The sequence below is a fragment of the Aethalodelphis obliquidens genome, unplaced genomic scaffold (assembly GCF_003676395.1).
Source record: "Aethalodelphis obliquidens isolate GAN/ISIS:26980383/991018 unplaced genomic scaffold, ASM367639v1 scaffold39, whole genome shotgun sequence".
Taxonomy (NCBI): domain Eukaryota; kingdom Metazoa; phylum Chordata; class Mammalia; order Artiodactyla; family Delphinidae; genus Aethalodelphis; species Aethalodelphis obliquidens.
In genome coordinates, this window is record NW_020837983.1 from 13,664,865 (window position 1) to 13,682,376 (window position 17,512).

Here is a 17,512-nt window from a genome sequence, read left to right on the forward strand (position 1 = left end):
TTGATGTATTATTTTGTAAAATTTTTAACAATGTAATTTGTTTTCTAATCTCAGATTATTTAAAGGCACATCTTAAGTTTTTTGAAGACATATAATAATCAAAGAAAAAAGGAATTACAGATGTGATTATTTTCATCAGAAACCCTCATGAAACAGATAGCCACTTAGTGAAATGAAACTTTTTAATCTCAATTAAAGGAAGACTTTTTTAAACCTGAAGCCAAATATTTATATATCGATAGAAGAAAAGGATAGGGTGGAGAAAAGAGAAAAATCGTTAAATTAGCCACAAAAATTTGGGATACTAACCAATGCAGTTTCTGGATTTAGATAAGGTTAATAGTCTTAAACTTCCCTGATGTTGTAATCATAGATACTCTAATTTGTTTTCTGAATTTTGGTGTTCTTTCTTTGAGCTTTGCTGTTGGACTTGAGATTTTTCCCTCTTAAGATCCCCAGATTTGAGCATTTTGCTTAAGATCACAAGATGGGGTCACTGAGTCAGCAATCCTACAATATTCTGATCACTGTTTAGCTTCATTATGAATTGCATTATTGCCAGACCTATGTCCCTATTTCAAAGAAGTGTGGTGTGTGAAGCTGCTTTGGGACCCCAAGAGTGTGTGTGTTTGGAAAAGCAAACTTAAAACTATTGCTTGAAGTGCACTACAGAAATCACTGAAGGTGTACTGATGATCTTCGTAGTGTAAATGTAGAAACCTAAGCAACCACTGTCTTACTGTTGGTTAATATGGCCATTTTCAATTGCATCTCTGATTACAAAATCTACCTATAACTTAACTTTTTTTTTTTACTTGATTGCCATACCAACACAATAAATATGACTTTTTAACTTTTTGGACACATTAAGTAGTCTTTTTCAGGTTCAAAATAACCACAATTAGTTTATTGGTTTAAAAACAGGTAAACCTCTTAAATGGCTTATGTTATTAAGATATTAATGAAATAAGAAATCATATTAAGATATTAATGAAATAAGAAATCATATTTTCTTAGTTTACTTGATTAATAATTTACCTTATACCAAAAAGAATTTGAGACAATTTGAATATTACACATTATTATCTAATAATCAGGAAGAATTTAATGTAGTGTCATAGGAGGTCGATGTCCAGGAAATAGTCTCAACATTAGAAAATGTATATATGTATGTACGTATGTATGTGTATATGTCTATATGTATATCTATATTTATTTATGTATATGTAAAATGTGTTTAAACTTTGTCTATTGGTGCTATTTATATTTAAAATACTGTTTTGCTACTATAATATCAAAATTAAACTTTTTAAAAGAAACTTCCCAAACACTTAATTTAGCTAATATTTTTTTCAGCATACATAATTTTTTGAAGCTGGGATGGCTTTTTTGTTCCCTTGCCCTTGGAGAAAATAAACATATTTATCTGAGAATATCTCTTGAGGTACAAACAATTCCAATATTGTATTTTAATAGAGTAATAGACATTTATACTTGACCATATTTCACACTTATATCATGGAATCACTCACTTGATTTTGTGTATCATTCAACTGATATTAACATTTTATTTCTATTCCCCATTTTATAATTTGGCACAGAATCAATTAATCAAATCATTATTAAAATTTGACTCAGACTGTTTAGTTGATTTAAATTTGCTCTTTTACTTAGATGTCATATAATCTAAACTCTTTATACATTCTTTTAGTCAAGATTTTCTTAATCCTTTTTGAAACTTTTTCTTCCCTTTGTATCTTATTTTAATTATCAAATTTTACTTAAAATTTTTTTACTAGCAGTTATCAAATATACAGTGAGGTTTTTCTCAGGATGAGTATTAAAATACCTATTTTTGAATGGGCACACTTTTGTCTATATGTCTTTACTGCAGTTTTAAAGTTATGATCTTAAGCCAGGGGTATGTGTGTGTATGTTTACATTCTTACCTAGACCCAGTGTTTGTGGATTTACATGACGACATTTTATTGTAGAAACCCACTGAACTTACTAAGCTATGATTATTTTTCCCAGTTTGTAGGTTTGTAGCATACAATTGAGATTTTGTTTTTCCATTATGCCTATTAATGAGAAATGGAATTTCTCTATAAAATCTCTTTAATAAAAATCATAAATATAATTTTAAAGCACTTTTTCATGTTTGCTAAGGTTTTCTTACGATTTTGTTCTTATTCTTACCAAAGTTCTTAAAGACCCTCTTGATATCTATAGTTGATGTGTTTTGAGGAAGCACCTGTTATAGACAGCATTAATCTCATCTTATAATAGGCTTACTGTCTCAGTTTCTCACCTCCTTACATTCTTTTCTTCCCCTAGAATGATTTCAGTAATACTTTGTGCCTTTATAGGCATGGTATGTTTTCAGGAGTATTATTCCAAGTGCCTCTTTCTTCATCCTAGTTCTAGAAAATTCAAGTTCAAAAGATCTTGATAACTGCATCCACACGTATGTTGGAGCAACCTGCTTTAATACATGGGACGATTTTATGATAATTCTAAATGCAATTGTAAAATTGTATTTGAAACCAATGAGACTTACAACCTCTTTTTCGAACCTTGATGAATTCGTTACAAGCCAAAATTCTTATAATATTACTATTGTCATATTTATGTGCTGTCAAATATATTCTCCTGGACATATATGTACCAGAAGGTGTTTTCTATCTAATGAAGATTTGTTGTCTTCTATTTACATTTGTTTACATTTTATTCAGATTTAAATTATTTCACATTTAATAATCATGCTTTTATTCACCAACTTGCATACTTAAATAAATCTAAAAAATGACATTTAATTTGTACATACTACCTTGAATGAAAGTAATATATCAGCCTAGCATTTCTTCTTTTATACATCCTGTAAGTTGGGCTCAGAAATAAGAACTGAACATTAATTTTATGGGTTTTTTTCTACTCGATAGGTGCTATGGATATAGAGGAGAGAAATCGCCAAATGAAAATTAACAAATACAAACAGGTAGCCGGATCAGATCCCAGACTGGAACAAGATTACCAATCAAAGGCAAGACATTTTTCTTTTTAAAAGTTGTAAAATAATCAGTTAATCATATGAAACTGTTAGATTCTCAAACTGCTGAATGCAGATTAGTCAGACACAAACATATAATGCAATGGCCCCATGATATTATTAAATGCTAAAATTTATGATGTGTTTGTATACCAACTTTTAGGTATAGACTTGCCTTAATATTTAGAAAAATCATTATATAATATAGGAGATTAAGGAAATGAAACTTATAAATGATCTGAAGAACAAAGCTTTTAGAATTTTTCATTTTATAAAACCTATAAAGGCCCTAACACCCTCAAAAATGTTTAGGAAGAACTTCTATTATCATCTTATGGTTTTCCTACATATAGAATTTTTTTACTTTATAGCATTTTAATTCAATCTGATTTATTAATAAGTTATTGGAACAAAATACATACTCATGAGGTGTTATAAAGAATTCAAAAAGTTTTTTAGTGAGAATCTTTTTGAACCCCTTTTTGGTAATAAATTGAGGTGTGAAGTCTACCAGTGTAGGAAAAAAAAGTATTATTTCATTGCTCTTGCCCTTCATTGCCTTTATATTTTCAAAACATTTTTAGGCTCATCATATTATTCATTCAAAGACTTTGCTCTGAGGAACCTATTTAAGAGTTAACAAAAGAATGAAAATAGCAAAACTTATTCCTAACATTTCATTATTAAGTGGTCTAATCATTGCAGTCATGTAATATTTGTGGTCTGTTATCTGTGTATTAGAGAAAAGCAATTTGGATTTTTATACAGTTAGGTCTATTTTATCCTTACCTTCAGTTTCTCTCAATTATAGCCCATTCTTCAGTAAAGATAAGACTTACAAAGTAAAGCACAACTGGCTATGCTGGATGTGCGTATGTGGTAGGTAGCATAGGTTTCAGTTTCTCCATTATACAACCTAGAGGAGGCAGATATTCTTACCTCAGCATCACCTTCCAAGCCACCAGTCTCTTCCCCAGAGTGCATGAATGTTGACTGATGTGGTGAATACAGGATTGTTCTGCTGTCCTGGAAATGGCACAGGCCTAATGCCAAGAGAAAGGTAAATTTAAAACAAACAAAAAATAGCCTTGCCTTTACTTAGCAGGTTTTAACTTCTAGAAATTTTATTCTAAAATGAAAATATGAATAACTTCAAATAGGTTCAGTGAATTTCACAGAAAACAGATTTGCAGGGATAGTATATTTCAGATACATCTCTAACCTTTTGAGCTTGGTATCAGAAATGATATCTGCGCCTTTCCAGGTACTTTTAAAAATATTTCTGCCTAGGGCTAAATGGAAGAAAGACCTGATCTTTTGTGGCATCTGCTATGCTTTAATCTCTCATTTATTCATATTATATAATCCAAAGACCAAGGCATGAAGTCCTGATAAAATAGGATATTAAAGCTTCCATAAGCATAAGATAACACATATTTGTTTTGTTTGTTTATATCCCACTATACTTCAGGAAGGAATGTAGATGATTCTTAAAAATACATAAAATGCTCTCAATAATATCGTCAGTGAAGAAATGAGTATCAAGGGAAAATGAGGTCAATAAAAAACAAGGTAACGCCAGAAGTAAAGCTTGTGAACAAAATGCATAGTGTGAGATCCTATACACCTGCTACATGTGGGGCTTATATTTTGACTGTGAGCTTCCTCACAAGCAGCAAAGGCAGAAAAGGAAACTGGGTCATTCATATGATTTACATTGTTCATACAATAAAAACAAGTTCCTTAGAAGCAATGCCAATGATTCTTGTTATGGATACCTGACAGAAATTCATTACAAGGGGATGGACCAAAGGAATACTAAAGAATGCCTGAGGCTTCAAAGTTTTATAAATTTGACACCAATTATTTTAGGTTAGAAAAAATTTAAGTCTTGGCAAAGGACTTATTATGCTAAGCAAATAATTTCCTAGGTATTCTCTAAGACAGTGGTTTTCAAAGTGTAGACCCAGACCAATAACCTCAACATCACCCAAGGACTTTTGGAAATGCAATTCTCTGACCCCCTCCAGACCTACTTAATCAAAACTCTAGGGGTGATGTTCCTGGATTTAAAAAGCCTCCCAGGTGATTGAGATGTGGACTACAGTTTGAGAACCACTGCTCTAAGGTGGGCTGCATGTAAAATTTACTTCCAGGTAACTGAATGAGTTGACTTCCTCTTTTTAGGGTTTTAGCCAGAAGCCAGTGATGGATGATGGATGATGTCATTTAAAAATGAACACTTTCTTCTGAGAATAAGTGATCTGACTCCTTTACAAGGCCTCTCCTAGTATCTAACAAATCCTATGAATGTCAAGTACATAGAATTCTGTTTACTATTGCTGGAGTTGTGCACTCAGCCTAACCAAAAATGCAATCAAGTCATTAAGGTACAACTTTTGAAAAGGATCCAAAGCACGACTCCATTTTGTTCCACTACAAATTTCCTGATGTGGAACTATCTTTGCTGGGTCGTCTATCTGCCTATCATCCCTACCTCGATCTAACTCTCTCATGGATCAAAGAGAAAATTACAGAGGATTCTTTTCAGTCAAGCATATGTATAGATTTAGTTATTATTCATGTCCATACTAACAATTATTTAGATTAAAATTTTCAACTACATCCCCTCTCTTTTTAACTAGGGATATTCACCTTATATTTCCATTCTTTTCTTCCTTGTTTGAGAACAAGTGCCAATTAAATACTTGCTATTGAGCTATGCACTTTAATACATTAACTCTAATTCGTGAAAAGATCATTTAATTGGTAAGGGAACTAAGCCATAGAAAGGTTAAGTAATCTACCCAAGTTCACATTAAATCATGGAAAATATTATTTGTAGCTAATCTGGTTTTCAATTTTGAGATAACTGAGATTAAATCCAAAGCCTGTGGAGCATATGCTATACTTATGAGCTATATTCCTGAAATTCTAGTGAAGCTATTAAAAGCTTTCATGGAATATAATTGTTAGCGAAATTTTTTTAAACTACACATTCCACATTTTAAATGGCATTGCTTCCCTGAATTTTTCAAGCATTCTGCACTGACAGTTGTAAACAATTCTTACTAATTTATAAAATATCTCCTTAGTAATTCACTTTGAAAGTACCTGCAGAGCAATGCCTATTAAGTTACTGTCTTTCTAAACATATTTTAAGTATATGAGGAAATTTGTAAGCAGACAGCCTATATTTAATACAAGCATCAAAACCACATGCAGACATGATTCCTATTTAACCAGTGGATGATTTCTCAGGGCTTTTCCCCTCAAAACAGAATTTAACTATGTAGCCAATGCACCCTTTCATGCCTATTGCATCGTCTTTATCCCAGTTTACATGTGATTCATGTATTCTACTCTCAACGTAATTTAAGAATCAACTTAAAACCAATGTTCTCTGCTCTTCATTGGTTCAGAAAAACATGATTTGTTTATTACATTTAACAATGTGAATTATAATTCAGCATAGACCAACTACCCTTCTATGAGTTACATAATTAGCAATAATTGATAAACAATGTAGGTATATCTGAAAATTAATATGGAGAATTTGATAATATTTATGTACGTATATGATGTTTGCTTTTTAAATTAGCCATATTTAATGTTTTTATATGAACTTGGAGGATATTTTTTAAAAGGGTAGTCCATCAGATTTCAACAGAGAAGCTACACAGTTTATTGATACCGTGTTTATTTGGAAATCAAAGCTTATTTCTCTGTAGAAAAACATGTTCCTTTTTGGTGGTAATGTTCCCACAAAATTATCACAAAAATATTTTACCCCTATTGTAGCACTTATAATCTTCTGTTTTCTTATTTATCACTCTAGAATTAAGCAAGATAGCCCATAAATTTTGCAGAACTTTTCAAATGTGGACCAGAAGTTCATATTAATCCATTTAACCTGCAATCTAATAGACTGAGTCAGTGTTCTGGGAGTGGAGCACAACACAGCAAAAGAAAGGGAAAAAAAGAGTTTTTCTCCATTCTTTGTACATACCTGATCCTGGGCACTTGTCACCTTTTCTTCCAGGCTTCTTGTCTTGCAAGGATCCATTCACTGATGTCAAAGAGACATATTAGGAAGAAAGCAATCCCACTAAAGTAACTTACATTGTAATATGAACTACACAACACAGAGATAGTTTTAAAAAAAAAAAAAAAGGTCTGTAAATACAAATAAACCTCACACGATGGAGCTGTAGGCAGTATCAATATAAAAAAAATTCAGACTTTCGAAGGCAAAGTATTTTTGGCAGGTAGATCACCATTGTTAACTAGGCTGTTCCCTTAATTAGAGCTTACTCTCTTCTCAACACTGAGAATACACATTTAAGGCCAGCCTTAAGTGTTTTAAATTGACTTTCAAAACACAAGCAATAGGGACCAGAAGAGGGGAGACAGGCTGGGGCTGGTGAGGAGTGGCATCTATGGGCTGCTTATAAGTTTGGTGTTTGTGAGTCAGGAGTACTTTAAGACTCCAATATCACCAAAATATGGCAGCAGTACTTGAGTACAGTGTAGGAGATGAGAACACAGCCTGGAGACAAGCAAACTCTACCTGGGTGACTTTCGGTAGGTTAACCTCTTACTCTCAGTTTCTTTATTAAAAAGGGCTTTGAGATCTATTTCATACAGCGATGATTAGGAGGAAATGAGATAATGTATATACATGGTTTAGCATTTAGTAAAATGCTTAATAAATGGTGCTGATGTTTGTTATTATTTTTTTATAACAACAGCAAATGTGCCATAGGCACCAGAAATGAATACGACAAGGTTGAAAAGAAATGGTAAAGAAATAACTGAGCTGATGAAAAGGATTTTAGTGTAACTCAAATATCATTGAATGTTCCCTTTATTCTCAAATAAAGAGACTGAAGCAGCAGAGATCAAATTTAGGGGGAAAGAATTTATGAATCTTCAAAGAATATGGAGATAAAAAAATAAAAAGAGCCTGGAACATAACATATGGTGAGAATTACAAGCTAAATTACTGAAATTAAGAAATGATGTTATCAAGGTTGACATTCCATGAGCTTGGCTCTTGGCAAGCTGATTAACAGGTAGGCATATGACTATGGTATGGGTATTTAAAAAGAAATACTCTTTAACAGCAGTGACATAAATGGATCTGAAAACTGAAAAACTAAATTTATAAAAAGTGAATTTTAAAATGTACATTAGGTGGCCTTATACAAATCACTAAGATGATACGTGGAAATACATGTATTTATTGAAAGTGAAGAAATGCAAGGTATAATTTTATAACAGTGATTGATATAAAATGCTAGGAGATTTTCTTTTTGGATAAGCAGAAAAGTTGAGTTTCTGGTAGCATATAACACAGCCCAATAATAGTACAGTTGAGCTGGGCCTGGTGCCCGCTGGAGGGAGAGCTGCTCCATCATTGACTCTCAAGCTACCCAGAGAACCTGGTATTCTCATGAAACAGACACCATTGTGCCAGTGTTAGATGGAACCATGTGATACATAGAGCAAGAGAATTCTAATAGGAGTGATCGTAGTAACCCGATCTCTACCCTGCAGTGTCCTCAAGGAGTAGGTTAAGAAGTCCTGTGGGAAGTAATGAAGCATCGTTTCTTGGCATAAGCAGTTCAACTGCTTTATGAACAGAAGTAGGATTCAGATTTTCAAAAAAATTCCTGCTAGACTTAAGTCTAGCCAGATATCCAGCAGAATGGTTTCATTTTTTAAAAATCAGAATTAAGATCACCTCCTCATAGTTTCCATCCCAAACTAGTCAAGAAATCTAATCACTTACTGATGAAGATGCCAGGGAGAATGCCAATGGCTGCACCTGGATTTCTTCACTGAAACCTGCCATTTCTCTAAACGTCTACTCTACTTTGTCAATTTTCTCTGTTGTTGTGTTCAATTCTGTATAACCCTGCAATAAGATAGCTTCACGTTCTTTAGCAAAATTAGCAGTGTGCTAATAATAGTACCTACCTCATAGGATAGTTTTCAAGACTAAGTCTATTTATATGTTATGTATAACTCAAACAGAGTTTGGAATATAAAAAGGAATAAGTAAATGTGAGCTGTCGTATGATGATGGGGGGGTGGTGATGGTGATGATGATGATGATGATGATGGGGAAGAAAGAGAAAAAGAGAAATTATTTTCAACAGATACCCTGCTCTTACCAGGTCTATTTCTGTTGCCAGCAACAATCTGCTAGATACAGATTAGTATATCTTTAAGGTAATCCTAAAAAATAGGTGGGTGAAAAGGGAGGAAAAGTGTAAAAACTAATGATAATCTAAAAAGTTAAAAAGTGATTTGGGTTGTCTCATTTTTATCAGGTTAGTCAAATTTTTATCTACCACAAATTATCATTCTTGCCATTTCTACTCTTTAGCCAGCTGGAATGTACTTCAAATTTAACTTAAACATAGAGAGAGAGAAAATTAAATTTACACATAATTTATCTAAATCTATGATGTGCACACACACATATCCTAAAGCTCTGAGCCAAAGGAGAATTCCTCTCCTCCATATTTTAGCTGATGGAAGCAACAACTATTTATTTCTTCCTTGTCTCACATGTACAAACATACCTCACTTTATGTAACAGACCCACAGTTACAAACTTAATAATAGATAATTTTAATGGAATTTTAGAAATTCTATAGTTTGTGACTAATCTTTGAATATAAAAGTTTCTAACTTTAGGTTTCTTTTTTCTTAACATTTGCTAGGGCTGTCATAACAAAATGCCACAGATTAGGTTGCTTAAACAACAGAAATTAATTTTCTCACAGTCTGGAGGCTAGAATTCCAAGATCAATTGTTGGCAGGTTTGGTTTCTTCTGAAACCTCTCTCCTTGGCTTGGAGTTGGCCACCCTCTTGCTATGGCCTCAAAGGGTCATCTGTCTGTGTGTGTCTATGTTCCAATTTCCTCTTCTTGTAAGGACACCAGTCATATTAGATTAAGGCCCACCAGTGTGACCTCATTTTACCTTAATTACTTCTTTAAAGGCCTTATCTCCGAAACAGTCACATTCTGAGGTAGTAGAAGTTAGCACTACAACATATGAATTTGGGGGATATACAGTTCAGCTATAACATATCTATACAAAGTAGTTAATGGTCTTTTAGTTTATCACCTTAATGCATTATGAAAGCATATTTGATTGTAATGTAAATATGTATTTTTAGGCAACTAACTATAGCTATTTTGTTTCAAACTTTTTGATTTTTTAAAATTGTGTTTCTCTATTTCTCCAAGTACCTTCTCACATCCTAGGAGATGAAATATTTTTGTGTTTGCAAGTTCATTTTAAAAATTATTTTTCATAGTTATAAAACCACATTTAAATTTAAATATGTTTTTCTTAGCCAGACATTCAAGCATGTGTCTTCTTTCTTTACATTATATTTGTGAATCGCTACCTCATACTGTATAATCACATATCAGGCCAGGAAAACCACATGTCAGGTCAGGAAATATAAAAAAGATATTTTTAATTATGAAGAAGTCATTTGAGATGACTGGGACAGCAACTTACATGTTGTAGAACACTATAAAATTACGGAAGAAATTGTAATTTCTCTTTTTAGTAAATATAATGTTGCTGAAAACTAACAAAAGAAAGATCTTTAAATAAATTGCATCTAGCTACTCTCTGGTAAAAGGGTCAGTCTATGGACAATAGCTGCTATTGCCAAGAGCATAATTCCTTCCTATATATTTCCTAAGAACACACAAGGGAAACATTTTTCTTTTACCTCCAGCAAAAAATAGAAATGTATGCATTCACCTTTGCTTTCATCAAGCCTCCAGGGTTGCTGGTTTCCTGACAACTAGAGCGCCCTTTGGGGGAATACAAGGAATGAATGTTATGGGTCACCGAATGGTGAGAGATCTTGCTTTATAGAATCAAGGAGGATAAGAAGAATAAGGAAGGAAGAAAATGTGATAAATAATGCAGAAACATTCTTTCCAATTCAAATTTCATGTAATTTAAAAGGATTAAGTATAGCCATATAAAAAATTACAAATATAAGAATATTCAAGACAATAGAGATATGAAAACATATAAACCCTCTGAACCAACCATGACATTATCACTTCCTAAAATACATATATTCTGTCTTATGTGGTGCTTATTTGCTTGTTTCTTACCTTTTTATTAAACTTCACACTTCTTGAGAATGGGGTTATAGTTTATTCATCTTTGTAGTCTCTCCAGGGGCAAGTAAGGACAAGATATGAACTTCTGGAGAGGGTATGGGTAGGTTATTACCCAAGAGTCTAAAACAAATTTTCTAATGGACATATGATTATTGGTTTCTGTCTAGAGTTAATCATAATAGAAAGAATACTCAGAAAGAATTGGAAGACTTAGGTTCTAATTTTGATTCTGCCATTTATAAGGCTTTGGATACATTGCCCAATAGTTCTTCACAACCCAACCTTTTTCTGTGTACAAATTCTGTGTTATCTATAAAGTGCTACCCAACTATATGGTAGTTTGGAGGCCATGTTGAAAAACATCATTATATATTAACACTTGGGTTTTAGGCAGCCTCATCATTAATTAAACAAATCATTTAATCTTGTAGCTTAAAATTAGGTTTGAACTAGATCTTCTGTATTTCATTTCCTTTATCTAGTGTTGCCTCATTATTGATTCAGTAATCTCTGATCAGTGTCAGGCTCTCTACTCAATGTATTCTCACAAATGATTGAATCTACAGATTTTATAATTAACTTATGGCATAATAATTATGATTTATAGAATAAATGTATGTGTATAATGTTTTTGCTTCATACTTCACATTAAATAATTGATAACTAAGTTTGAATTGAGACTTAAGTCAAAACCTTTAGTCAATTAAGGCAATCAGTCAACTAGGAGGGCAGCATGGAGTCTTCCACATCTATAATTTCAATTTAATTTGGCTAATTATAATTTGAACATATCTACAATTTTATTATGTAATAGCTTTGCTCATGAGCACAAAAACTAGTTGTAACTTTTCTTCAGTTGGAAGGATTACAGATATTATTTATTAGCAAAATTAATTTACTAATATCTTCCTAAACATGGAATTTTGATTATTTCTACATCATCAATTTTGAAAATTATAAAATAATACTCCAGACTGGAAATAATATAGCTAACCTTGGAATATATCTCTTATGAGAGAAGGAACTTTTGGCTGGTGATAATTTCAGGAGGTAGAAATATTGTATGTAAAAGAGTACAGAACTCAGCTTGGCACATGGGAAAGCCCAGTAATGGTTGCCGTTTTTATTATTTATTATAACAAGTGAGGTAGGAGTAACAAAAACTTTACAGTTGAACTCAGTTCTGATAGATGAACCAAAACCCACCATTCAATATAGCTTTCTGACTAACAAAGAAATGGCTATGATTTTATGATTGACCCTTCTTAGGTCATTTTCATGACTAGGAATACTCACTTCAAGGCTAACAGTCTTCAGGGTCAGTCATGTAAGAACATGTTACTTCTCAAGCCCATTTTCACTCTCTGCCAAAAAGAAAAATCATCGGAGTTTTAGATGGAATACGAAGGTGTTATTTCAAAATGACATAAAATGTCTTTTTATTCAGGTTAGTTTGTATTTTTTTATTATTTAAATATCTTACTTGTTTAAAATTCATCCACATATAGTTATAAGTAGTATAATAGTGTTATTTCCATGCTGGTTTTGTATTCTGATTATACATGTCATTTTATATAGTTTTCAAATTTCAGAAAAGGAAGAAAATCTTTATTTTAAAGAAGAAAACTATATGTGAATATTTAAAAAAGAAATGGCTTAGGTTCTAAATATGCTGCCTAGTATCCCATTAAACATGAATTTATGGTTCACAATTTATTTTGATGAAAAGAAATAGAATGACTTTAATATTGACAAGTTAGTTGTATAAGCTTAGTTAATTCATTTAACTTATTTCTCTCAATTTTCTCATCCATAAAATGGGGAAGGTAGATTACATCCTCTCTGAAGTCACTTTCAGCTTTAAAATACTGTGATTTTTTTTGAATGACTCAGTGACGAATGAATAACTAAAAGTATGTTTCGGTGCCAAATAATTTTCCTGGGCTTTTTTTCTTAAAGGATGGTTATATGAGTCCTCCTTTTTAAATATCTGAACGTATTTTGTTATCTTGGGGAACATTTAGTAATGTTTTCTTTCCTGCTACTCAGAATTGCATACCACAGGTGTCTCTGAAGCTGATCAGCTTTAAGTCTGGATTCTGGTTCTGCAACATTAAAAGAAGAAAAATTACCAGATAAACAATCAAATAAATAATAATAAAATGGAGGACTAAGTGAATGAGGAAGGAATAAAGGAAGAAAGGGAAAAAGGCAGGAAGAAATGCAAAAAAGAAAGAGGAGGGAGGGAGGAAAGGAGGAGGCAGGCAGGCATAATCCTTCCAGTCTAAGAATTCATAATTGAATTAGGGAAACACATGCACAAAAAGTAGTGGTCGTACAAAGTAGGCCGTGTTAAGTAGTACAATACAAGTAAATCATGCAAAGGAAAAATAAAATGAGAAATATTCATTTGGCTTGAAGAAATCTGGGAATACACTGTAGAATAAGACATAATGTGAAGGACATAACAGGCAGAGGGAGAGCTTAAGCAGAGTTATAAAAGCATATGAGCACAAGCTATGTTATAAGGAACAGCTAGTAGTTCTTTAGAATAGAAACATTTAACAAATTGGGATACGTATTAAGAGGTAAGAATGGAAAAGTTGTCTGGGACCAGATTGTGGAGGGCTTTAGATCACTCAGTTAAAAATCCAGAATTTCTTCTTTAAAATCATAAGCTTTGAAGATTCTTTTAAGTCACCAGTATCTACAAATCTGTGCTTTTAGAAGATACTCTAATGTTATACTTCAGATGAATTTGAAAAGGATGTTAAAGACAAGGAGTCCTATTCAGATGCTACTGCTAGAGTCTGAGCAAGACATAATTGTCGTTCCTTGCCATGTTTGACTGTTGACTCTGCCCCAAATGGTCTTCACGCAAATCCAACCGATCCTACCCTACCTTCTCACACAAGGAGTAAGGGTAGTGGGCCTCTTCCAGATTTTCAACAGAATGTAATTATATCTGCCCTGTGCTTGAATTTGATCCATCAGGGCAATTCTCAGGCCCTTTTAGTTTCTTCAATAATATGTTGTTTTTCAGGCTGTTATTTAGCTCTGATTCTCTTAGATGCAAGTACCTTGAGTTACTTTATTACTTTCTAAGGTATTAATATTTGAAAGGGAACACCACGTCATATCCTCAATCCATTAATTTTTCTTGTATTTTTGCCCGTTATAGATTCCCAGGACCATGATCCTACTGCTATGTTCTCATGTCTTATTTCCGTTACAACTTTTGGGATGCTAGCCTGCTACTTAATATCTATAATATCACCACCCTATGTCCTAATAAAAGATATAAATATTCTCTAAAAAATTACATAATAAGCCACATAATAGTTAAAGATGTTTACAAAGAACTAAATGTCAGGAATTTTATGACTAAGGAGAGTTTATTTATGATATTTCCTAATTCTAGCTGGATCTTACAAGTCTATAATCCGAGGGCTTGGAGAAGCATTTAATCATAATAATGGTATAATTGCTTTAATAGTAACTCCTTTTGTGGAAGAATAATGGACTCATTGGTTTTTCACTAGCAGCAGGCATTCTGTTCTACTCTCTCTGAGCTTGGATGTAAATGAAATGTTACGTATATCAGAATGAGATATTGTTATTAATACATTTAAGGGTCTGGGAAGAACAGACTTCTTGATTGAGGCAGAAATTTCAGGTGACATTTGTTTGAGATGTTACTGAAAAATAAATGGCATAAAAATAAATCTAAGACTCAGTAAAGCTGTGGAAAAAGAAAATAATTTACCTTATGTGGATACATCTAAAATAATAAATGGCTAAATAGTAATACATATTATCTGTAAATTTAAAAAGTAATAGCTGTCAGATGTTGGGGAAAAGAAAATAATATATAAAATATATGAAAGTTGTTTGTAAACCATTAAAATTATTCACATTTTAGTAATTATTAGTGTTATGGTCATGGATTGTTATGTTCTTTAGTTTAACTTTCCTTGATGCCAAGTATAAGCTAAATTATAAATACCAACCCAGGGGGCTTCCCTGGTGGCGCAGTGGTTGAGAGTCCGCCTGCCGATGCAGGGGCCACGGGTTCGTGCCCCGGTCCGGGAAGATCCCACATGCCGCAGAGCGGCTGGGCCCGTGAGCCATGGCCACTGAGCCTACGCGTCCGGAGCCTGTGCTCCGCAACGGGAGAGGCCACAACAGTGAGAGGCCCGTGTACCGAAAAAAACAAAAACAAAAAATCAACCCAGGTTAACTGTTTCAAGAATGAAAAAACATGAGTTTCCAAGTCAGGTTTAATGTTATCCTACCCTAAGTAAATAAGCCAATCTGGTGTCAAAGGACAATGCCTTTTTTTTTTTTTTTTTTTTTTGCTCTACGTGAGCCTCTCACTGTTGTGGCCTCTCCCGCTGCGGAGCACAGGCTCCAGACGCACAGGCTCAGCAGCCATGGCTCACGGGCCCAGCCGCTCCGCGGCATGTGGGATCTTCCCGGACCGGGGCACGAGCCGGCGTCCCCTGCATCGGCAGGCGGACTCTCAACCACTGCGCCACCAGGGAAGCCCAAGAGTGTACCTTTTTACCATGAGGTCAGAACAGGCACAGAACAGGATGAGTGATATACCATTTGGGTTAGCATTCAGATGTTCATAACAAATAGACAAAGTCATCTGAGTAAATAAGGATTCTTTTTTTTCCATAAACAAGAAATTCAAGCAGCCGTTCAGGGCTGGTACTACTGTTTCAAAAGCCAAGCTCTCTGTTCTTAGAACTTGTCTTTCTGCTCCCTATTCTTACAGGAAGGCATTCATCCCCATTGTCACAAAATGACTACTAACGTAGGCTCATATGTAAACTCCAATCAGAAAGAAAAGCCAAGAGGGAAAGGCAAAGACCATAACAGCTAAGCCAGCCCCCTGTAATCAGAAAAGTAATAGTTCTCTCCAAACTGTGTCCCCTAAGTTCCTGCTTATACCTCAGAGGCCAGACTCAAGTGAAAGGATCACCCTAGCTACAAGGGATCCTAAAAAATGAAGTTCTTTTCTTTTTTTGTTGTTGCTGTTAGACCACCAAAATAAATCTGATTCTTTTAGTAAAGAACAAAGGGGAAGAAAGAATATTGGTAGACATTCAACAGCAAGTGAGAAAAATAAGTAGGTATAACAAACTCTATGAATATGAAAGACCAAGGACCCATTCATAAGTCCCAAGTAGCTTATTATCAAGATATTTGTTTGCATAAAATGAGTGATACTTCTTAACTGATTAGAATGAAGAATATTGGAGAGAGAGAAGTCAAAGATAACTCACAAGTTTTCTAGGTTTTAGTTGGTTATTAAGCCTATTAAATAATGGAGGGAATATAAGAGATACAAGAACAGCTGGTTTGGAGTGAAAGAGAATAAATTTGATTTGGACCACATTGAAATCGATGTACCTACAAAACAACATATGGGAGATGTCCTGTTAGATGTCCTGGAAATACAGGTCTGAAGCTTGGGAGAGAAGTGAGGGGGAAAGATAAGGATTTTTTAGTCATTACATGGGTAGATAATGGATTAGATCATTCTGTGGGAATTCGTATAGTGAAAAGAAAAGAAGGCTAAAGATAGAAATTTGGGGAGAATCTAATTTAAAATCAGGTTAGAGAAAGTGACGCTAGCAAAGGAGATTAAGAATAAACAGAGGCCTTCCCTGGTGGCGCAGTGGTTAAGAATCGGCCTGCCAATGCAGGGGACACGGATTCGAGCCCTGGTCTGGGAAGATCCCACAGGCCGCGGAGCAACTAAATCCGTGTGCCACAGCTACTGAGGCTGCGCTCTAGAGCCCACGAGCCACAACTACTGCGCCCGCGTGCCACAACTACTGAAGACCACGCGCCTAGAGCCTGTGCTCCGCAATAAGAGAAGCCACCGCGACGAGAAGCCCGAGCACTGCAACGAAGAGTAGCCCCTGCTCACTGCAACTGGAGAAAGCCTGCACATGCAGCAACAAAGACCCAATGCAGCCAAAAATAAATAAATTAAATAAATAAAATTTTTAAAAAGAATAAATAGTTAGAGAGATAGGGGAGAAACCATGAGTGACATTATCTGAGAAGCCATTATGGAAAAGTTTCAGGAAAAGAGAGGACTTCAACAATATTAGATGTAATAGCAAAATCAAGAAAGAAGACACTGCTGGCTGATCAATTAGGACATTTTTGGTATTTGTTTGTTTTTGAGAACAGTTCTAGTAAATGATAGATTAGAATGGGGGAAGAGTTAAGGATTCTGAGAAGGAAAATAGTAAATGCATTTGTTAAAGGC

General features: G+C 34.0%; 1 protein-coding gene across 2 annotated transcripts in view; it reads left to right on the plus strand.

The window, feature by feature from the left end:
• RIMS2 (regulating synaptic membrane exocytosis 2) overlaps positions 1–17,512 on the plus strand; it is a 566,417-nt gene that overhangs the window by 416,787 nt on the left and 132,118 nt on the right. For both annotated transcript variants that reach the window (XM_027131585.1, XM_027131586.1), the window contains one exon: positions 2,943–3,043. In XM_027131585.1, coding sequence (XP_026987386.1) covers positions 2,943–3,043 — 101 coding nt within the window. The remainder of the gene's footprint in view (positions 1–2,942; positions 3,044–17,512) is intronic.